Source organism: Aristolochia californica, unplaced genomic scaffold, assembly GCF_029961685.1.
Source record: "Aristolochia californica isolate CCGP_79_NKW_82.1479 unplaced genomic scaffold, dmAriCali1.0.hap1 SCAF_5, whole genome shotgun sequence".
In the NCBI taxonomy this organism is placed as follows: Eukaryota; Viridiplantae; Streptophyta; class Magnoliopsida; order Piperales; family Aristolochiaceae; genus Aristolochia; species Aristolochia californica.
Genome location: NW_027182214.1, coordinates 14,842,555 through 14,866,771, shown reverse-complemented (window position 1 = coordinate 14,866,771; position 24,217 = coordinate 14,842,555). Strand labels below are relative to the sequence as shown.

Genomic DNA, 24,217 nt, shown 5'->3' with positions numbered 1-24,217 from the left:
TTCATCCCGAAAACAAAAAAAGCAAAAAAGATCACAACAAAATTAAAATTTTATAGTTGATGTCTGGAAAATATTTAAAATAATAAGTAATGTAAATAAAAAATATCTATTCTCACACCACAAATGAGCACAAAAGTTTTGTTATCCAAGTTTGGGAAATTCCATTAGTCCAACCCTATTAAGCATGGAATTTTACATGAAGGAGATTTTTTCTACACATGTTTTAAAAATGGATATGCATGCTTGAAACATGTTAAAGATTCAAATGACCTATGGATCAAAAGCTTTTAAAGAGAATAACAAACTCTCATTAAATTCTCAAGTGAACGTGCAGTGGGATATTTACCCGAGTCTAACAAGTCATTATTTTGCCCATTTTCAAAAGTTCGATCTAACAATCATAGATGCTTGTAAAGTTATTTATCATGCGTAACGGGCTATATTTTTGTATCAAATGACTTATGGATGCAACGCTTTTAAGGAGAATAACAAACACTCATTAAATTTCCAAGTGAACTTGCGGTGGGATATTTACCCGAGTCAAACATGCCATTATTTTGCCCATTTGCAAAAAGCTGACATAATTAATCATAGATGATTGTAATGTGATTTATCATGCGTAACGGGCTATATTTTTGTATGAAATGACTTATGGATTGCAATTCAACACTCAGTTAAAAATCCCCCGCAACCCATTTTTCCCGACGATTGCAAAACCTGAGATATAAAAACGAAAAGGTGCTTACAATCCCCAAAAATTACAGACACTCTTTGGAATTATCTCTCTCTACATATGTGCATTGTGCATATCCACTTTAGATGTACACATTTTTCTTAAATCAAAACTTCGAGTTTTTCGCTCTCCCTTCATCCTGTGAACAAAAAAGGCAAATAGATCACAACAAAATGAAAATTGCACAGTTGATGTACGGAAAAAGTATAAAAAAATAAAAAAAGTAAATGAAGAAAATTTATTCACACACCAAAAATGAACAGAAAAGTTTTGTTATCCAAGTTTGGGAAATTCCACTAGTCCAAAACTAATATCTTGGAATTTTACATGAAGGAGATTTTTTCTACACATGTTTTAAAAATGGATATGCATGCCAGAAATATGTTAAAGATTCAAATGACCTATGGATCCAAAGCTTTTAAAGATAATAACAAACTCTCATTAAATTCTCAAGTGGGATATTTGCCCGAGTCAAACACGCCATTATTTTTCCCATATTCAAAAAGCTGAGCTAACAATCATAGTTGATTGTAAAATGATTTGTCATGCATAACGGGCTATATTTTTGAAAGAAATGACTTATGGATTTGAAGTCAATACTCAGTTCAAAATCTCCCGCCTCCCCCGTTTCCCGACGATTGCAAAACCTTAGATATAAAAATGAAAAAGTGCATACGATCCCTAAAACATACACACACTCTTTGGAAATATCTCTCTCCACATTTGTGCATTGTGCATTTCCATTTTAGATGTACACTTTTTTCTTAAATCAGAACTTTGAGTTTTCGCTCCCCCCTTCATCCCGTAAACAAAAAAGGGAAAAAAGATCACAAGAAATAAAAATTTAATAGTTGATGTGTGGAAAATATTTAAAATAATAACTAATGTAAATAAATAATATCTATTCACACACCACAAATGAACACAAAAGTTTTGTTATCCAAGTTTGGGAAATTCCATTAGTCCAACCCTATTGAGCTTGGAATTTTACATGAAGGAGATTTTTTCTACACATCTTTTAAAAATGGATATGCATGCTTGAAACATTTTAAAGATTCAAATGACCTATGGATCTAAAGCTTTAAAAGAGAATAAGAAACGCTCACTAAATTCTCAAGTGAACGTGCGGTGCGATATTTACCAGAGTCTAACAAGTCATTATTTTGCCCATTTTCAAAAATTTGATCTAACTATCATAGATGATTGTAAAGTGATTTATCATACGTCATGGTCTATATTTTTGTTTGAAATGACTTATGGATTGCAATTCAACACTCAGTTAAAAATCCTTTGCCACCAATTTTTCCCGACGATTGCAAAACATGAGATATAAAATCTATAAACAGCATACAATCCCTAAAAATTACAGACACTCTTTGGAATTATCTCTCCCTAAAATTGTGCATTGTGCTTTTCCATTTTAGATGTACACTTTTTTCTTAAATCAAAAGTTTGACTTTTCACTTTCCCTTCATCCCGAAAACAAACAAGGCAAAAAGCTTCCAACAAAATGAAAATTTTATAGTTGATGTATGGAAAAAATTTAAAACAATAAAAAATATAAATAAATAAAATTTATTCACCCAACACAAATGAACACAAAGGTTTTGTTATCCAATTTTGGGAAATTCTACTAGAGTAACCCTAATAGCTTGGAATTTTGCAAGAAAGAGATTTCATCCACACATGTTTTAAAAATGGATATGCATGTTTGAAACATGTTAAAGATGCAAATGAACTATGGATACAAAGCTTTTAAAGAGAATAACAAACGCTCATTAAATTCTCAAGTGAACTTGCGGTGGGATATTTACCCGAGTCAAACATGCCATTATTTTGCACATTTCAAAAAAGCCGACATAATTAATCATAGATTATTGTATTGTGATTTATCATGCATAACGGGCTATATTTTTGTATGAAATGACTTATGGATTGCAATTCAACACTCAGTTAATAATCCTCCGCAACCCATTTTTCCCGACGATTGCAAAACCTGAGATATAAAAACGAAAAGGTGCTTACAATCCCTAAAAATTACAAACACTCTTTGGAATTATCCCTCTCTACATATGTGCATTGTGCATTTCCGTTTTAGATGTACACATTTTTCTTAAATCAAAACTTCGAGTTTTTGGCTCTCCCTTCATCCAGTAAACATAAAAGGCATATAGATCACAGCAAAATGTAAATTTCATAGTTGATGTACAGAAAAAGTTTAAAACAATAAAAAAATTAAATGAAGAAAATTTATTCACTCACCAAAAATGAACACAAAAGTTTTGTTTTCCAAGTTTGGGAAATTCCACTAGTCCAAAACTAATATCTTGGAATTTTACATGAAGGAGATTTTTTCTACACATGTTTTAAAAAAGGATATACATGCCAGAAACATGTTAAAAATTCAAATGACCTATGGATCCAAAGCTTTTAAAGAGAATAACAAAGGCTCATTAAATTCTCAAGTGAACGTGCGGTGGGATATTTGCCCGAGTCAAACAAGCCATTATTTTGCCCATATTCAAAAAGTTGAGCTAACAATCATAGGTGATTGTAAAGTGATTTGTCATGCGTAAGTGGCTATATTTTTGTAAGAAATGACTTATGGATTTGAAGTCAACACTCAGTTAAAAATCGCCCGCCTCCCCCGTTTCCAAGCGATTGCAAAATCTCAGATATAAAAATGAAAAAGTGCATACGATCCCTAAAACATACAGACACTCTTTGGAAATATCCCTCTCTACATTTGTGCATTGTGCATTTCCATTTTAGATGTACACTTTTTTCTTAAATCAGAACTTTGAGTTTTCGCTCCCCCTTCTTCCCGTAAACAAAAAAGGCAAAAATGATCACAACAAAATAAAAATTTTATAGTTAAGGTGTGGAAAATATTTAAAATAATAACTAATGTAAATAAAAAATATCTATTGACACACCACAAAAGTTTTGTTATCCAAGTTTTGGAAATTCCATTAGTCCAACCCAATTAAGCTTGGAATTTTACATGATGGAGATTTTTTCTACACATGTTTTAAAATTGGATATGCATGCTTGAAACATGTTAAAGATTCAAATGACCTATGGATCCAAAGCTATAAAAGAGAATAACAAACGCTCATTAAATTCTCAAGTGAACGTGCGGTAGGATACTTACCCGAGTCTAACAAGTCATTATTTTGCCAATTTTCAAAAATTTGATCTAACAATCGTAGATGATTGTAAAGTGATTTATAATGTGTAACGGGCTATATTTTTTTATGAAATGACTTATGGATTGCAATTCAACACTCAGTCAAAAATCCTCTGCTACCAATTTTTCCCGACGATTGCAAAACCTGAGATATAAAAACTAAAAAGAGTTTACAATCCCTAAAAATTACAGACACTCTTTGGAATTATCTCTCTCTACAATTTTGCATTGTGCTTTTCTATTTTAGATGTACACTTTTTTCTTAAATCAAAACTTTGACTTTTCGCTCTCCCTTCATCCCGAAAACAAACAAGGCAAAAAGCTTACAACAAAATGAAAATTTTATAGTTGATGTATGGAAAAAATTTAAAACAAAAACAAATATAAATAAAGAAAATTCATTCACCCAACACAAATGAACACAAAAGTTTTGTTATCCAATTTTGGGAAACTCCACTAGTTTAACCCTAATAGCTTGGAATTTTGCAAGAAAGAGATTTCGTCCACACATGTTTTAAAAATGGATATGCATGTTTGAAACATGTTAAAGATGCAAATGAGCTATGGATGCAAAGCTTTTAAAGAGAATAACAAATTGCAAAAACCTGAGATATAAAAACGAAAAGGTGCTTAGAATCCCTAAAAATTACTGACACTCTTTGGAATTATCCCTCTCTACATATGTGCATTGTGCATTTCCGTTTTAGATGTACACATTTTTCTTAAATCAAAACTTCGAGTTTTTCGCTCTTCCTCCATCCCATAAACAAAAAAGGTAAATAGATCACAGCAAAATGAAAATTTCATAGTTGATGTACGTAAAAAGTTTAAAACAATAAAAAAAGTAAATGAAGAAAATTTATTCACACACCACAAATGAACACAAAAGTTTTGTTATCCAAGTTTGGGAAATTCCACTAGTCCAAAACTAATATCTTGGAATTTTACATGAAGGAGATTTTTTCTACACATGTTTTAAAAATGGATATGCATGCCACAAACATGTTAAAGATTCAAATGACCTATGGATCCAAAGCTTTTAAAGAGAATAACAAACGCTCATTAAATTCTCACGTGAACGTGCGGTGGGATATTTGCCCGAGTCAAATAACCCATTATTTTGCCCATATTCAAAACGTTGAGCTAACAATCATTGGTAATTGTAGAGTGATTTGTCATGCATAACGGGCTATATTTTTATAAGAAATGACTTATGGATTTGAAGTCAACACTCAGTTAAAAATCACCCGCCTCCCCCGTTTCCCGACGATTGCAAAACCTTAGATATAAAAATATAAAAAGTGAATACGATCCCTAAAACATACAGACACTCTTTGGAAATATCTCTCTCTACATTTTTTCATTGTGCATTTCCATTTTAGATGTACACTTTTTTCTTAAATCAGAACTTTGAGTTTTCGCTCCCCCTTCATCCCGTAAACAATGAAGGCAACATAGATCACAACAAAATAAAAATTTTAAAGTTGATGTGTGGAAAATATTTAAATAATAACTAATGTAAATAAAAAATATCTATTCACACACAACAAATCAACACAAAAGTTTTTTTATCCAAGTTTGGGAAATTCCATTAGTCCAACCCTATTAAGCTTGGAATTTTACACGAAGGAGATTTTTTCCACACATGTTTTAAAAATGGATATGCATGCTTGAAACATGTTAAAGATTCACATGAACTATGGATCCAAAGCTTTTAAAGAGAATAACAAACGCTCATTAAATTCTCAAGTGAACGTGCGGTGGGATATTTACCCGAGTTTAACAAGTCATTATTTTGCCCATTTTCAAAAATTTGATAGAACAATCATATATGATTGTAAAGTGATTTATGCGTAACGGGCTATATTTTTGTATGAAATGACTTATAGATTGAAATTCCACACTCACTTAAAAATCCTTTGCCACCAATTTTTCCCAACGATTGCAAAACCTGAGACATAAAAACTAAAAAGAGCTTACAATCCCTAAAAATTACAGACACTCTTTGGAATTATCTCTCCCTACAATTGTGCATTGTGCTTTTTCCATTTTAGATGTACACTTTTTTCTTAAATCAAAACTTTGACTTTTCGCTCTCCCTTCATCCCGAAAACAAACAGGGCAAAAAGTTTACAACAAAATGAAAATTTTATAGTTGATGTATGGAAAATATTTAAAACAATAACAAATAGAAATAAAGAAATTTCATTCACCCAACACAAATGAACACAAAAGTTTTGTTATCCAATTTTTGGAAATTCCACTAGTTTAACCCTAATAGCTTGGAATTTTGCAAGAAAGAGATTTCATCCACACATGTTTTAAAAATGGATATGCATGTTTGAAACATGTTAAAGATGCAAATGAGCTGTGGATGCAAAGTTTTTAAAGAGAATAACAAACGCTCATTAAATTCTCAAGTGAACTTGCGTTGGGATATTTACCCGAGTCAAACATGCCATTATTTAGCCCATTTGGAAAAAGCTGACATAATTAATCATAGATGATTGTAATGTGATTTATCATGCGTAACGGGCTATATTTTTTTATGAAATGACTTATGGATTGCAATTCAACACTCAGTTAAAAATCCTCTGCAACCAATTTTTCCCTACGATTGTAAAACCAGAGATATAAAAACGAAAAGTTTCTTACAATCCCTAAAAATTATAGACAGTCTTTGAAATTATCTCTCTCTACATATGTGCATTGTGCATTTCCGTTTTAGATGTACACATTTTTCTTAAATAAAAACTTCGTGTTTTTCGCTCTCCCTTCATCCCGTAAACAAAAAAAGCAAATAGATCACAACAAAATGAAAATTTCATAGTTGATGTAGGGGAAAAATTAAAACAATAAAAAAAATAATTGAAGAAAATTTATTCACACACCACAAATGAACACAAAAGTTTTGTTATCCAAGTTTGGGAAATTCCACTAGTCCAAAACTAATATCATGGAATTTTACATGAAGGAGATTTTTCTACACATGTTTCAAAAATGGATATGCATGCCAGAAACATGTTAAAGATTCAAATGACCTATGGATCCAAAGCTTTTAAAGAGAATAACAAACCCTCATTAAATTCTCAAGTGAACGTGCGGTGGGTTATTTGCCCGAGTCAAACAAGCCATTATTTTTTGCCCATATTCAAAAAGTTGACCTAACAATCATAGGTGATTGTAAAGTGATTTGTCATGCGTAACGGGCTCTATTTTTGTAAGAAATGACTTCTGGATTTGAAGTCAACACTCGGTTAAAAATCGCCCGCCTCCCCCGTTTCCCGACGATTTCAAAACCTGAGATATAAAAACTAAAAAGATCTTACAATCCCTAAAAATTACAGAAACTCTTTGGAATTATCTCTGCCTGCAATTGTGCATTGTGCATTTCCATTTTAGATGTACACTTTTTTCTTAAATCAGAACTTTGAGTTTTCGCTCCCCCTTCATCCCGTAAACAAAAAAGGTGAAAAAGATCACAACAAAATAAAAATTTTATAGTTGATGTGTGGAAAATATTTAAAATAATAACTAATGTAAATAATAACTGGTATCAGAGCGTACGTTGCAATCAATGGCTTCCACAAGTGGAGAAGATGCTTCAAGAGGCAAAGAACAAGTAAGTGATGTTAACTTTCGTTTTTCTACTCTTGAACATCGTTTGGACAGTGTTGAAAACCTTTGTACGAACTGGGAGGAGTTCGTTCAAAGGACGATTGAGGAGCATCAGCCAACTCCGAATTGGCTGAGAGGATTTGAGGAGGACGTCCATTCTGCCATGGCTGTCATGAGGGTGGAGATGGAACGATTGGGGAAGGATGTCAAAGACCTCACTGGAGAGCTGCGGGCAAGACTTTCTTTGTGCGAACTAGCCTAGCCAATGGAGGGGCTGGTCACACACAAGCAAAGATAAAGGTGCCTGAGCCAAAGTCTTTCAGTGGAAAGAGAGACGCAAAGGTCATAGATAATTTTCTATGGCAAGTGGAGCAATACTTCCATGCGAGCAAGCTCACCGACGAGCAAGCTAAGGTTAGTACGACTGCCATGTTCTTGTCTGATGATGCTGTTCTTTGGTGGAGAAGACGCATGGGAGATGAGCAAGAGGGAGAGGACCCCGTCCACACTTGGGAAGATTTCAAGAGGGAGCTGCAGAGGCAGTTCTTTCCGGAGGATGTCGAGTACCAAGCAAGGAAGGAACTTCGTGCATTGACGCAGAAAGGTACAATTAAAGAGTATGTACAATCCTTCACTTCCCTTATGCTTTGTATTTCCAACATGACGGATGAGGACCGTCTCTTCTCCTTTCTTGCTGGCCTTCGTCCATGGGCTGAGCAAGAATTGAGAAGACGAGAGGTAAAGACACTAGTTTCAGCGTTATCTACGGCTGAAAAGTTAACCGAATACGAGAGGATGAATGATTCGGTTAACAAGGTGTCCAAGGAAAATAATGGTAAAACAAATTTTAAGAGGAAGGAGAAAGGGGAGAAGAAGCCATGGGTAAAAGATACAAAGGCTAGGCCGGAAGAGAAGAAGAGAGGGGACAAACAGAGGAAGAAGGTCCATTGTTTTATATGCGAGGGAGAGCACTATGCGAGGGATTGTCCTAAAAAGAGACTCCTCAATGCTGCTCAAACAGAATCTGACAATGGAGGAATTGAGCCTAGGATGGGTTCTCTAACCCTTCTCAATGCTGCTGTCCGTTCCAGGGAGGAGAAGGCTGCTCCACTTCCGGTAAGACCCTCAAGAGAACTTCTTTTTATATCACTAACACTTGCTGGACATACTATTAAAGCAATGGTGGACACTGGCGCCACCCACAACTTCCTTTCGGAGGAGGAGGCTAGGCGCCTAAGGATACGAGGAGAGAAAGATGGGAGCAAAATGAAAGCCGTAAATTCTGCTGCTCGTGAGGTCCAAGGCATTGCCAAGAATGTACCGGTGGTGATAGGCAAGTGGGTAGGATTTCTGAATTTTACCATTGTTGATATGGATGATTTCAAAGTAATTTTGGGAATGGAGTTTTTCACGGTTTGTAGGGCTTTTGTTATGCCACATGTTGGGGTAGTGGGGATTATGGACGAGAAAAGTCCTTGTACTGTTTCTGAAGTTGAAGATGAAAAAAATAAAGATTTAATGCTATCAGCCCTCCAGCTTAAGAAAGGTCTTAAGCAGGGCTGTTCTACTTATATTGCTTCTCTTTGTGCTATAGAACAGGATGAGGCCACGCCTACTCCTAAGGAGATACAAACCGTTTTGCATGAGTATAGAGACGTCATGCCGGAACAACTCCCAGCGAGGTTACCACCTAGGAGAGGGGTGGACCATCGCATAGAGCTTGAACCCGGAGCAAGAAAGCCAGCACAAGCACCATACCGAATGGCGCCCAAAGAGTTGGACGAATTACGAAGACAACTCAGCGAGCTGCTGGATTCGGGGTTCATAAAGCCAAGCAAAGCACCTTATGGAGCTCCTATACTGTTTCAGACTAAAAAGGATGGAAGTATGAGATTATGCATCGATTATAGGGCGCTCAACAAGGTAACCATCAAGAACAAGTACCCTATTCCCCTTATTGCTGATCTCTTTGATCAATTGAAGGAGGCAAGAGTTTTCTCCAAGCTGGATTTACGAAGTGGTTATTACCAAGTTCGAATAGCTGAAGGAGACGAAGAGAAGACTACTTGTGTAACGAGATATGGGGCTTACGAGTTCATGGTTATGCCCTTTGGCCTAACCAACGCACCAGCAACTTTCTGCACTCTCATGAACGAGGTATTTTCCGAGTACATGGAGGAGATTTTTTGTACACATGTTTTAAAAATGGATATGCATGCTAGGAACATGTTAAATATTCAAATGACCTATGGATCCAAAGCTTTTAAAGTGAATAACAAACACTCATTAAATTCTCAAACGTGCGGTGGGATATTTACCCGAGTCTAACAAGTCATTATTTTTCCCATTTTCAAAAATTTGATCTAAAAATCATAGATGATTGTAAAGTGATTTATCATGCGTAACGGGCTATATTTTTGTATGAAATGACTTATGGATTGTAATTACACACTCAGTTAAAAATCCTCTGCCACCAATTTTTCCCAACGATCGCAAAACCTGAGATATAAAAACGAAAAAGAGCTTACAATCCCTAAAAATTACCGACACTCTTTGGAATTATCTCTCCCTACAATTGTGCATTGTGCTTTTCCATTTTAGATGTACACTTTTTTCTTATATCAAAATTTTGATTTTTCGCTCTCCCTTCATCCCGAAAACAAACAAGACAAAAAGCTTACAACAAAATGAAAATTTTATCGTTGATGTATGGAAAAAATTTAAAACAGTAACAAATATAAATAATGAAATTTTATTCACCCAACACAAATAAATACAAAAGTTTTGTTATCCAATTTTTGGAAATTCCACTAGTTTAACCCTAATAGCTTGGACTTCTGCAAGAAAGAGATTTGATCCGCACATGTTTTAAAAATGGATATGCATGTTTGAAACATGTTAAAGATGCAAATGAGCTATGGATGCAAAGCTTTTAAAGAGAATAACAAACGCTCTTTAAATTCTCAAGTGAACTTGCGGTGGGATATTTACTAGAGTCAAACATGCCATTATTTTGCCCATTTCCAAAAATTTGATCTAACAATCATAGATGATTTTAAAGTGATTTATCATGCATAACGGGCTATATTTTTGTATGAAATGACTTATGGATTGCAATTCAACACACATTTAAAAATCCTCTGCTACCAATTTTTCCCGACGATTGCAAAACCTGAGATCTAAAAACTAAAAAGAGCTTACAATCCCAAAAAATTATAGACACTCTTTGGAATTATCTCTCTCTGCAATTGTGCATTGTGCTTTTTCATTTTAGATGTACCCTCTTTTCTTAAATCAAAACTTTGACTTTTCACTCTCCCTTCATTCCGAAAAACAAACAAGGCAAAAAGCTTACATCAAAATGAAAATTTTATAGTTGATGTACGGAGAAAATTAAAACAATAAAAAATATAAATAAAGAAAATTTATTAACCCAACACAAATGAACACAAAAGTTTTGTTATCCAATTTTGGGAAAACCCTAATAGCTTGGAATTTTGCAAGAAAGATATTTCATCCACACATGTTTTAAAAATGGATATGCATGTTTCAAACATGTTAAAGATGCAAATGAGCTATGGATGCAAAGCTTTTAAAGAGAATAACAAACGCTCATTAAATTCTCAAGTGAACTTGTGGCGGGATATTTACCCAAGTTAAACATGCCATTATTTTGCCCATTTGCAAAAAGCTGACCTAATTAATCATAGATGATTGTAATGTGATTTATCATGCGTAACGAGCTATATTTTTGTATGAAATGACTTACGGATTGCAATTCAACACTCAGTTAAAAATCCTCCGCAACCCATGTTTCCCGACGATTGCAAAACCTGATATATAAAAACGAAAAGGTGTTTACAATCCCTAAAAATTTCACACACTCTTTGGAATTATCTCTCTCTCCATATGTGCATTGTGCATTTCCGTTTTAGATGTACACATTTTTCTTAAAACAAAACTTTGAGTTTTTTGCTCTCCCTTCATCCCGTAAAGAAAAAAGGCAAATAGATCACAGCAAAAAGAAAATTTCATAGTTGAGGTACGGAAAAAGTTTAAAACTATAAAAAAAGTAAATGAAGAAAATTTATTCACACACCACAAATCAACATAAAAGTTTTGTTATCCAAGTTTGGGTAGATTTTTTCTACACATGTTTTAAAAATGGATATGCATGCCAGAAACATGTTAAAGATTCAAATGACCTATGGATCCAAAGCTTTTAAAGAGAATAACAAACACTCATTAAATTCTCAAGTGAACGTGCGGTGGGATATTTGCCCGAGTCAAACAAGCCATTATTTTGCCCATATTCAAAACGTTGAGTTAACAATAATAGATGATTGTAAAGTGATTTGTCATTCGTAACGGGCAATATTTTTGTAAGAAATGACTTATGGATTTGAAGTCAACATTCAGTTGAAAATCGCCCGCCTTCCCCGTTTCCCGACGATTGCAACACCTCAGATATAAAAACGAAAAAAGTGCATACGATCCCTAAAACATATAGACACTCTTTGGAAATATCTCTCTCTACATTTGTGCATTGTGCATTTCCATTTTAGATGTACACTTTTTTCTTAAATCAGAACTTTGAGCTTTCGCTCCACCTTCATCCAGAAAACAAAAAAGGCAAAAAAGATCACAACAAAATAAAAATTTTATAGTTGATGTGTGGAAAATATTTAAAATAATAACTAATGTAAATAATAAATATCTATTCACACACCACAAATGAACACAAGATTTTTGTTATCCGAGTTTGGGAAATTCCATTATTGCAACCCTATTAAGCTTGGAATTTTACATGAAGGAGATTTTTTCTACACATGTTTTAAAAATGGATATGCATGCTTGAAACATGTTAAAGATTCAAATGACCTATGGATCCAAAGCTTTTAAAGAGAATAACAAACGCTCATTAAATTCTCAAGTGAATGTGCGGTGGGATATTTACCCGAGTCTAACAAGTCATTATTTTGCCCATTTTCAAAAATTTGATCTAACAATCATAGATGATTGTAAAGTGATTTATCTTGCATAACGGGCTATATTTTTGTATGAATTGACTTATGGATTGCAATTTAACACTCAGTTAAAAATCCTCTGCCACCAATTTTTCCCGACGATTGCAAAACCTGAGATATAAAAACTAAAAAGAGCTTACAATCCCTAAAAATTACAGAAACTCTTTGGAATTATCTATCCCAAAAATTTTGCATTGTGCTTTTCCATTTTAGATGTACACTTTTTTCTTAAATCAAAACTTTGACTTTTCGCTCTCCCTTCATCCCGAAAACAAACAAGGCAAAAAGCTTACAAAAAAATGACAATTTTATAGTTGATGTATGGAAAAAATTTAAAACAATAACAAATATAAATATAGAAAATTTATTCACCCAAAAAAAATGAACACAAAAGTTTTGTTATCCAATTTTGGGAAATTCCACTAGTTTAACCCTAATAGCTTGGAATTTTGCAAGAAAGAGATTTCATCCACTCATGTTTTAAAAATGGATATGCATGTTTGAAACATGTTAAAGATGCAAATGAGCTATGGATGCAAAGCTCTTAAAGAGAATAACAAACGCTCATTAAATTCTCAAGTGAACTTACGGTGGGATATTTACCCGAGTCAAACATGCCATTATTTTGCCCATTTGCAAAAAGCTGACATAATTAATCATAGATGATTGTAATGTGATTTTTCATGCGTAACAGGCAATAATTTGTATGAAATGACTTATGGATTGCAATTCAACAATCAGTTAAAAATCCTCCGCAACCCATTTTTTTCGACGATTGCAAAACCTTAGATATAAAAACGAAAAGGTGCTTACAATCCGTGAAAATTACAGACACTCTTTGGAATTATCTCTCTCTACATATGTGCGTTGTGCATTTCCGTTTTAGATGTACACATTTTTCTTAAATCAAAACTTTGAGTTTTTCGCTCTCCATTCATCCCGTAAACAAAAAAGGCAAATAGATCACAGCAAAATAAAAATTTCATAGTTGATGCACGGAAAAAGTTTAAAACAATAAAAAATTAAATGAAGAAAATTTATTCACACACCACAAATGAACACAAAAGTTTTGTTATCCAAGTTTGTGTAATTCCACTAGTCCAAAACTAATATATTGGAATTGTACAAAGGAGATTTTTTCTACACATGTTTTAAAAATGGATATGCATGCCAGAAACATGTTAAAGATTCAAATGACCTATGGATCCAAAGCTTTTAAACAGAATAACGAACGCTCATTAAATTCTCAAGTGCATTTGAGGTGGGATATTTGCCCGAGTCAAACAAGCCATTATTTCGCCCATATTCAAAAAGTTGAGTTAACAATCATAGGTGATTGTAAAGTGATTTGTCATGCGTAACGGGCTATATTTTTGAAATAAATGACTTATGGATTTGAAGTCAACACTCCGTTAAAAATCGCCCGCCTCCCCCATTTCCAGACGATTGGAAAACCTTAGATATAAAAACGAAAAAGTACATACGATCCCTTAAATATACAGACACTCTTTGGAAATATATCTCTCTACATTTGTGCATTGTGCATTTCCTTTTTAGATGTACACTTTTTTCTTAAATCAAAATATTGAGTTTTCGCTCCCCCTTCATCTCGTAAACAAAAAAGGCAAAAAAGATCACAACAAAATAAAATTTTTATAGTTGATATGTGGAAAATATTTAAAATAATAAATAATGTAAATAATAAAGTTATTTATCATGCATAACGGGCTATATTTTTCTATGAAATGACTTATAGATTGCAATTCAACACTCAGTTAAAAATCCTCTGCCCCCAATTTTTCTCGACGATTGCAAAACCTGAGATATAAAAACTAAAAAGAGCTTAGCATCCCTAAAAATTACAGACACTCTTTGGAATTATCTCTCCCTACAATTGTGCATTGTGCTTTTCCATTTTAGATGTACACTTTTTTCTTAAATCAAAACTTTGACTATTCGCTCTCCCTTCATCCCAAAAACAAACAAGGCAAAAAACTTACAACAAAATGAAAATTTTATAGTTGATGTATGGAAAAAATTTAAAACAATAACAAATATAAATAAATAAAATTTATTCACCCAACACAAATGAACACAAAAGTTTTTTTATCCAATTTTGGGAAATTCCACTAGTTTAACCCTAATAGCTTGGAATTTTGCAAAAAAGAGATTTCATCGACACATGTTTTAAAAATGGATATGCATGTTTGAAACATGTTAAAGATGCAAATGAGCTATGGATGCAAAGCTTTTGAGGAGAATAACAAACGCTCATTAAATTCTCAAGTGAACTTGTGGTGGGATATTTACCCGAGTCAAACATTCCATTATTTTGCCCATTTGCAAAAAGCTGATATAATTAATCATAGATGATTGTAATGTGATTTATCATGCGTAAAGGGCTATATTTTTGTATGAAATCACTTATGGATTGCAATTCATCACTCAGTTAAAAATCCTCCGCAACCCATTTTTCCCGACTATTGCAAAACCTGAGATATAAAAACAAAAAGGTGCTTACAATCATTAAAAATTACCGACACTCTTTGGAATTATCTCTCTCTACAAATGTGCATTGTGTATTTCTATTTTAGATGTACACATTTTTCTTAAATCAAAACTTCGAGTTTTTCGCTCTCCCTTCATCCCGTAAACAAAAAAGGCAAATAGATCACAACAAAATGAAAATTTCATAGTTGATTTACGGAAAAAGATTAAAACAATAAATAAAGTAAATGAAGAAAATTTATTCACACACCACAAATGAACACAAAAGTTTTGTTATCCAAGTTTGGGAAATTCCACTAGTCCAAAACTAATATCTTGGAATTTTACATGAAGGAGATTTTTTCTAGACATGTTTTAAAAATGGATATGCATTCATGAAACATGTTAAAGATTCAAATGACCTATGGATCCAAAGCTTTTAAAGAGAATAACAAACGCTCATTAAACTCTCAAGTGAACGTGAGGTGGGATATTTGCCCGAGTCAAATAAGCCATTATTTTGCCCATATTCAAAAAGATGAGCTAACAATCAGAGGTGATAGTAAAGTGATTTGTCATGCGTAACGGGCTATATTTTTGTAAGAAATGACTTATGATTTTGAAGTCAACACTCAGTTAAAAATCACTCACCTCCCCGTTTCCCCATGATTGCAAAACCATAGATATAAAAATGAAAAAGTGCATACGATCCCTAAAACATACAGACACTCTTTGGAAATTTCTCTCTCTACATTTGTGCATTGTGCATTTCCATTTTAGATGTACACCTTTTTCTGAAATTAGAACTTTTAGATTTCGCTCCCCCTTCATCCCGTCAACAAAAAAGGCAAAAAAGATCACAACAAAATAAAAATTTTATAGTTGATGTTTGGATAATATTTAAAATAATAACTAATGTAAATTAAAAATATGTATTCACACACCACAAATGAACACAAATGTTTTGTTATCCAAGTTTGGGAAATTCCATTAGTCCAACCCTATTAAGGTTGGAATTTTACTTCAAGGAGATTTTTTCTACACATGTTTTAAAAATGGATATGCATGCTTAAAACATGTTAAAGATTCAAATGACCTATGGATTCAAAGTTTTAAACAGAAAAACAAACGCTCATTAAATTCCCAAGTGAACGTGCGGTGGGATATTTACCCGAGCCTAGCAAGTGATTATTTTGCCCATTTTCAAAAATTTGATCTAACAATCATAGATGATTGTAAAGTGATTTATCATGCGTAACGGGCTATATTTTTGTATGAAATGACTTATGGATTGCAATTCAACACTCAGTTAAAAATCCTCCGCAACCCATTTTTCCCGACGATTGCAAAACATGAGATATAAAAACTAAAATGTGCTTACAATCCCTAAAAATCACAGACATTCTTTGGAATTATCTCTCTCTACATATGGGCATTGTGCATTTCCGTTTTAGATGTACACATTTTTCTTGAACCAAAACTCCAAGTTTTCCGCTCTCCCTTCATCCCATAAAAGGCAAATAGATCATAGCAAAATGAAAATTTCATAGTTGATGTACGGAAAAAGTTTAAAACAAGAAAAAAAGTAAATGAAGAAAATTTAATCACACACCACAAATGAACACAAAAGTTTTGTTATCCAAGTTTGGGAAATTCCACTAGTCCAAAATTAATATCTTGGAATTTTACATGAAGGAGATTTTTGCTACACATGTTTTAAAAATGGATATGCATGGCAGAAACATGTTAAAGATTCAAACGACCTATGGATCCAAAGCTTTTAAAGAGAATAACCAACGCTCATTAAATTCTCAAGTGAACTTGCGGTGGGATATTTGCCCGAGTCAAACAAGCCATTATTTTGCCCATATTCAAAAAGTTGAACTAACAACATAGATGATTGTAAAGAGATTTGTCATGCGTAATGCGCTATATTTTTGTAAGAAATGACTTATGGATTTGAAGTCGACACTCAGTTAAAAATCGCCCGCCTCCCCCGTTACCCGACGATTGCAAAACCTTAGATATAAAAACGAAAGAGTGCATACGATCCCTAAAACATACAGACACTTTTTGGAAATATCTCTCTCTACATTTGTGCATTGCGCATTTCCATTTTAGAAGTGCACTTTTTTCTTAAATATGAACTTTGAATTTTCGTTCCCCCCTTCATCCCGTAAACAAAAAAGGCAAAAAAGATCACAACAAAAAAAAAAATTATAGTTGATGTGTGGAAAATATTTAAAATAATAACTAATGTAAATAAAAAATTTCTATTCACACACCACTATTGAAAACAAAATTTTTGTTATCCAAAGTTTGGGAAATTCCATTAGTCCAACCCTATTAAGCTTGGAATTTAACATGAACGAGATTTTTTCTACACATGTTTTAAAAATGGATATGCATGCTTGAAACATGTTAAAGATTCAAATGACCTATGGATCCAAAGCTTTTAAAGAGAACAACAAACACTCATTAAATTCTCAAGTGAACGTGCGGTGGGATATTTACCCGAGTCTAACAAATCATTATTTTGCCCATTTTCAAAAATTTGATCTAACGATCATAGATGATTGTAAAGTGATTTATCATGCGTAACGGGCTATATTTTTGTATGAAATGACTTATGGATTGCTATTCAACACTCAGTTAAAAATCCTCTGCTACCAATTTTTCCCAACGATTGCAAAACCTGAGATATAAAAACTAAAAAGAGCTTAGAATCCCAAAAAATTACAGACACTCTTTGGAATTATCTCTCCATACAATTGTGCACATTGCTTTTCCATTTTAGATGTACACTTTTTTCTTAAATCAAAACATTAACTTTTCGCTCTCCCTTCGTCCCGAAAACAAAAAAGGCAAAAAGCTTACAACAAAGTGAAAATTTTATCGTTGATGTATGGAAAAAATTTAAAACAATAAAAAATATAAATAAAGAAAATTTATTCACCCAACACAAATGAACACAAAATTTTTGTTATCCAATTTTGGGAAGTTCCACTAGTTTAACCCTAATAGCTTGGAATTTTGAAAGAAAGAGATTTCATCCACACATGTTTTAAAAATGGATATGCATGTTTGAAACATGTTAAAGATGCAAATGAGCTATGGATGCAAAGCTTTTAAAGAGAATAAAAAATGCTCCTTAAATTCTCAAGTGAACTTGCGGTGGGATATTTACCCGACTCAAACATGCCATTATTTTGCCCATTTGAAAAAAGCTGACATAATTAATCATAGATGATTTTAATGTGATTTATCATGCGCAATGGGCTATATTTTTGTATGAAATTACTTATGGATTGCAATTCAACACTCAGTTAAAGATTCAAATGACCTATGGATCCAAAGCATTTAAAGAGAATAACAAACACTCATTAAATTCTCAAGTGAACATGCGGTGGGATATTTGCCCGAGTCAAACAAGCCATTATTTTGCCCATATTCAAAACGTTGAGTTAACAATAATAGATGATTTTAAAGTGATTTGTCATTCGAAACGGGCTATATTTTTGTAAGAAATGACTTATGGATTTGAAGTCAACATTCAGTCGAAAATCGCCCGCCTTCCCCGTTTCCCGACGATTGCAAAACCTCAGATATAAAAACGAAAAAAGTGCATACGATCCCTAAAACATATATACACTCTTTGGAAATATCTCTCTCTACATTTGTGCATTGTGCATTTCCTTTTTAGATGTACACTTTTTTCTTAAATCAGAACTTTGAGCTTTCGCTCCACCTTCATCCAGAAAACAAAAAAGGCAAAAAAGATCGCAACAAAATAAAAATTTTATAGTTGATGTGTGGAAAATATTTAAAATAATAAATAATTTAAATAATAAATATCTATTCACACACCACAAATGAACACAAGAGTTTTGTTATCCGAGTTTGGGAAATTCCATTAGTCCAACCCTATTAAGCTTGGAATTTTACATGAAGGAGATTTTTTCTACACATGTTTTAAAAATGGATATGCATGCTTGAAACATGTTAAAGATTCAAATGACCTATGGATCCAAAGCTTTTAAAGAGAATAACAAACGCTTTAAATTCTCAAGTGAACGTGCGGTGGGATATTTACCCGAGTCTAACAAGTCATTATTTTATCCATTTTCAAAAATTTGATCTAACAATCATAGATGATTGTAAAGTGATTTATCATGCATAACGGGCTACATTTTTGTATGAAATGACTTATGGATTGCAATTCAACACTCAGTTAAAAATCCTCTGCCACCAATTTTTCCCGACGATTGCAAAACCTGAGATATAAAAACTAAAAAGAGCTTACAATCCCTAAAAATTGCAGAAACTCTTTGGAATTATCTCTCCCTACAATTTTGCATTGTGCTTTTCCATTTTAGATGTACATTTTTTTCTTAAATCAAAACCTTGACTTTTCGCTCTCCCTTCATCCCGAAAACAAACAAGGCAAAAAGTTTACAACAAAATAAAAATTTCATAGTAGTATGTATGGAAACAATTTAAAAAAATAAAAAATATAAATAAAGAAAATTTATTCACCACACACAAATGAACACAAAATTTTTGTTATCCAATTTTGGGAAATTCCACTAGTTTAACCTAATAGCTTGGAATTTTGCAACAAAAAGATTTCATCCACACATGTTTTAAAAATGGATATTCAGGTTTGAAACATGTTAAAGATGCAAATGAGCTATGGATGCAAAGCTTTTAAAGAGAATAACAAACGCTCATTAAATTCTCAAGTGAACTTGTGGTGGGATATTTGCCCGAGTCAAACAAGCCATTATTTTTCCCATATTCAAAACGTTGAGCTAACAATCATAGGTGATTGTAAAGTGATTTGTCATGCGTAACGGGCTATATTATTGTAAGAAATGACTTATCGATTTGAAGTCAACACTCAATTCAAAATCGCCCGCCTCCTCCGTTTCCCGATGATTGCAAGACCTTAGATATAAAAACGAAAGAGTGCATACGATCCCTAAAACATACAGACACTCTTTGGAAATATCTCTCTCTACATTTGTGCATTGTCATTTCCATTTTAGATGTTCACTTTTTTTCTTAAATCAGAACTTTGAGTTTTCGCTCCCCCTTCATCCCGAAAACAAAAAAGGCAAAAAAGATCACAACAAAATAAAAATTTTATAGTTGATGTGTGGAAAATATTTAAAATAATAACTAATGTAAATAAAAAAATATCTATTCACACACCACAATTGAACACAAAAGTTTTGTTATCCAAGTTTGGGAAATTCCATTAGTCCAATCCTATTAAGCTTGGAATTTTACACGAAGGAGTTTTTTCTACACATGTTTTAAAAATGGATATGCATGCTTGAAACATGTTAAAGATGCAAATGAGCTATGGATGCAAAGCTTTTAAAGAGAATAAAAAACGCTCATTAAATTCTCAAGTGAACTTGCGGTGGGATATTTACCCAAGTCAAACATGCCATTATTTTGCCCATTTGCAAAAAGCTGACATAATTAATCATAGATGATTGTAATGTGATTTTTCATCTGTAACAGGCAATAATTTGTATGAAATGACTTATGGATTGCAATTCAACACTCAGTTAAAAATCCTCCGCAACCCATTTTTTTCGACGATTGCAAAACCTTAGATATAAAAACGAAAAGGTGCTTACAATCCGTGAAAATTACAGACACTCTTTGGAATTATCTCTCTCTACATATGTGTGTTGTGCATTTCCGTTTTAGATGTACACATTTTTCTTAAATCAAAACTTTGAGTTTTTCGCTCTCCATTCATCCCGTAAAAAAAAAAGGCAAATAGATCACAACAAAATGAAAATTTCATAGTTGATGTACGGAAAAAGTTTAAAATAATAAAAAAGTAAATGAAGAAAATTTATTCACAACCACAAATGAACACAAAACTTTTGTTATCCAAGTTTGGGTAATTCCACTAGTCCAAAACTAATATCTTGGAATTTTACATGAAGGAGATTTTTTCTACACATGTTTTAAAAATGGATATGCATACCAGAAACATGTTAAAGATTCAAATGACCTATGGATCCAAAGCTTTTAAACAGAATAAAAAACGCTCATTAAATTCTCAAGTGCATTTGCGGTGGGATATTTGCCCCAGTCAAACAAGCCATTATTTTGCCCATATTCAAAAAGTTGAGCTAACAATCATACGTGATTGTAAAGTGATTTGTCATGCGTAACGGGCTATATTTTTTTAAGAAATGACTTATGGTTTTGAAGTCAACACTCAGTTAAAATTCGCTCGCCTCCCCATTTCCCGAAGATTGCAAAACCATAGATATAAAAATGAAAAAGTGCATACGATCCCTAAAACATACAAACACTTTTTGGAAATATCTCTCTCTACATTTGTGCATTGTGCATTTCCATTTTAGATGTACACCTTTTTCTTAAATCAGAACTTTTAGATTTCGCTCCCCCTTCATCCCGTCAACAAAAAAGGCAAAAAAGATCACAACAAAATAAAAATTTTATAGTTGATGTGTGGAAAATATTTAAAATAATAACTAATGTAAATTAAAAATATGTATTCACACACCACAAATGAACACAAATGTTTTGTTATCCAAGTTTGGAAAATTCCATTAGTCCAGCCCTATTAAGGTTGGAATTTTACATGAAAGAGATTTTTTCTACACATGTTTTAAAAATGGATATGCATGCTTGAAACATGTTAAAGATTCAAATGACCTATGGATTCAAAGTTTTAAAGAGAATAACAAACGCTCATTAAATTCCCAAGTGAACGTGCGGTGGGATATTTACCCGAGCCTAGCAAGTGATTATTTTGCCCATTTTCAAAAATTTCTAACAATCATAGAGGATTGTAAAGTGATTTATCATGCGTAACGGGCTATATTTTTGTATGAAATGACTTATGGATTGCAATTCAACACTCAGCTAAAAATCCTCTGCAACCCATTTTTCCCGACGATTGCAAAACCTGAGATATAAAAACTAAAATGTGCTTACAATCCCTAAAAATTACAGACAATCTTTGGAATTATCTCTCTCTACATATGGGCATAGTGCATTTCCGTTTTAGATGTACACATTTTTCTTGAAACAAAACTTCAAGTTTTTCGCTCTCCCTTCATCTCATAAAAGGCAAATAGATCATAGCAAAATGAAAATTTCATAGTTGATGTACGGAAAAATTTTAAAAAAAGAAAAAAATAAATGAAGAAAATTTAATCACACACCACAAATGAACACAAAAGTTTTGTTATCCAAGTTTGGGAAATTCCACTAGTCCAAAATTAATATCTTGGAATTTTACATGAAGGAGATTTTTGCTACACATGTTTTAAAAATGGATATGCATGGCAGAAACATGTTAAAGATTCAAATGACCTATGGATCCAAAGCTTTTAAAGAGAATAACAAACGCTCATTAAATTCTCAGGTGAACGTGCGGTGGGATTTGCCCGAGTCAAACAAGCCATTATTTTGCCCATATTCAAAAAGTTGACCTAACATTCATAGATGATTGTAAAGTGATTTCTCGTGCGTAATGGGCTATATTTTTGTAAGAAATGACTTATGGATTTGAAGTCGACACTTAGTTAAAAATCGCCCGCCTCCCCTGTTACCCGACGATTGCAAAACCTTAGATATAAAAACGAAAGAGTGCATACGATCCCTAAAACATATAGACACTCTTTGGAAATATCTCTCTCTACATTTGTGCATTGTGCATTTCCATTTTAGATGTACACTTTTTTGTTAAATCAGAACTTTGAGTTTTCGTTCCCCCTTATCCCGTAAACAAAAAAGGAAAAAAAGATCACAACAAAATAAAATTTTTATAGTTGATGTGTGGAAAATAGTTAAAATCATAACTAATATAAATAAAAAATATCTATTCACACACCACAAATGAACACAAAAGTTTTGTTATCCAAGTTTGGGAAATTCCATTAGTCCAACCCTATTAAGCTTGGCATTTTACATGAAGGAGATTTTTTCTACACATGTTTTAAAAATGGATATGCATGTTTGAAACTTGTTAAAGATTCAAATGACCTATGGATCCAAAGCTTTTAAAGAGAATAACAAACCCTCATTAAATTCTCAAGTGAACGTGCGGTGGGATATTTACCCGAGTATAACAAGTCATTATTTTGCCCATTTTTAAAAATTTGATCTAACAATCATGGATGATTGTAAAGTGATTTATCATGCGTAACGGGCTATATTTTTGTATGAAATGACTTATGGATTGCAATTTAACACTCAGTTAAAAATCCTCGGCCACCAATTTTTTCGACGATTGCAAAACCTGAGAAATAAAAAATAAAAAGAGCTTCAAATTCCTAAAAATTATAGACACTCTTATCATTTCCATTTTAGATGTACACTTTTTCTTAATTCAAAACTTTTACTTTTCGCTCTCCCTTCATCCCGAAAACAAACAAGGCAAAAAGCTTACAACAAAATGAAAATTTTATCGTTGATGTATGGAAAAAATTTAAAACAATAACAAATATAAATAAAGAAAATTTGTTCACACAACACAAATGAACACAAAAGTTTTGTTATCCTATTTTGGGAAATACCACTAGTTTAAACCTAATAGCTTGGAATTTTGCAACAAAGAGATTTCATCCACACATGCTTTAAAAAGGGATATGCATATTTGAAACATGTTAAAGATGCAAATGAGCTATGGATGCAAAGCTTTTAAAGAGAATAACAAACGCTCATTAAGTTCTCAAGTGAACTTGCGGTGGGATATTTACCCGAGTCAAACATGCCATTATTTTGTCCATTTGCAAAAAGCTGACATAATTAATCATAGATGATTGTAATGTGATTTATCATGCGTAACGGGCTATATTTTTGTATGAAATGACTTATGGATTGCAATTCAACACTCAGTTGAAAATCCTCCGCAACCCATTTTTCGCGACGATTGCAAAACCTAAGATATAAAAACGAAAAGGTGCTTACAATTCCTAAAAATTACAGACACTCTTTGGAATTATCTCTCTCTACATATGTGCATTGTGCATTTCCATTTTAGATGTTCACATTTTTCTTAAATCAAAACTTCGAGTTTTCGCTCTCCCTTCATCCCGTAAACATAAAAGGCAAATAGATCACAGCAAAAAGAAAATTTCATATTTGATGTACGGAAAA

General features: G+C 32.9%; 1 protein-coding gene across 1 annotated transcript in view; it reads left to right on the top strand.

The window, feature by feature from the left end:
- Positions 1 to 7,500: 7,500 nt before the first annotated feature.
- Positions 7,501 to 24,217, top strand: part of LOC137965268 (uncharacterized) — a 68,085-nt gene continuing 51,368 nt past the window's right edge. The window contains exons 1-2 of the mRNA XM_068811603.1: positions 7,501 to 7,773; positions 7,836 to 9,698. Coding sequence (XP_068667704.1) covers positions 7,501 to 7,773; positions 7,836 to 9,698 — 2,136 coding nt within the window. The remainder of the gene's footprint in view (positions 7,774 to 7,835; positions 9,699 to 24,217) is intronic.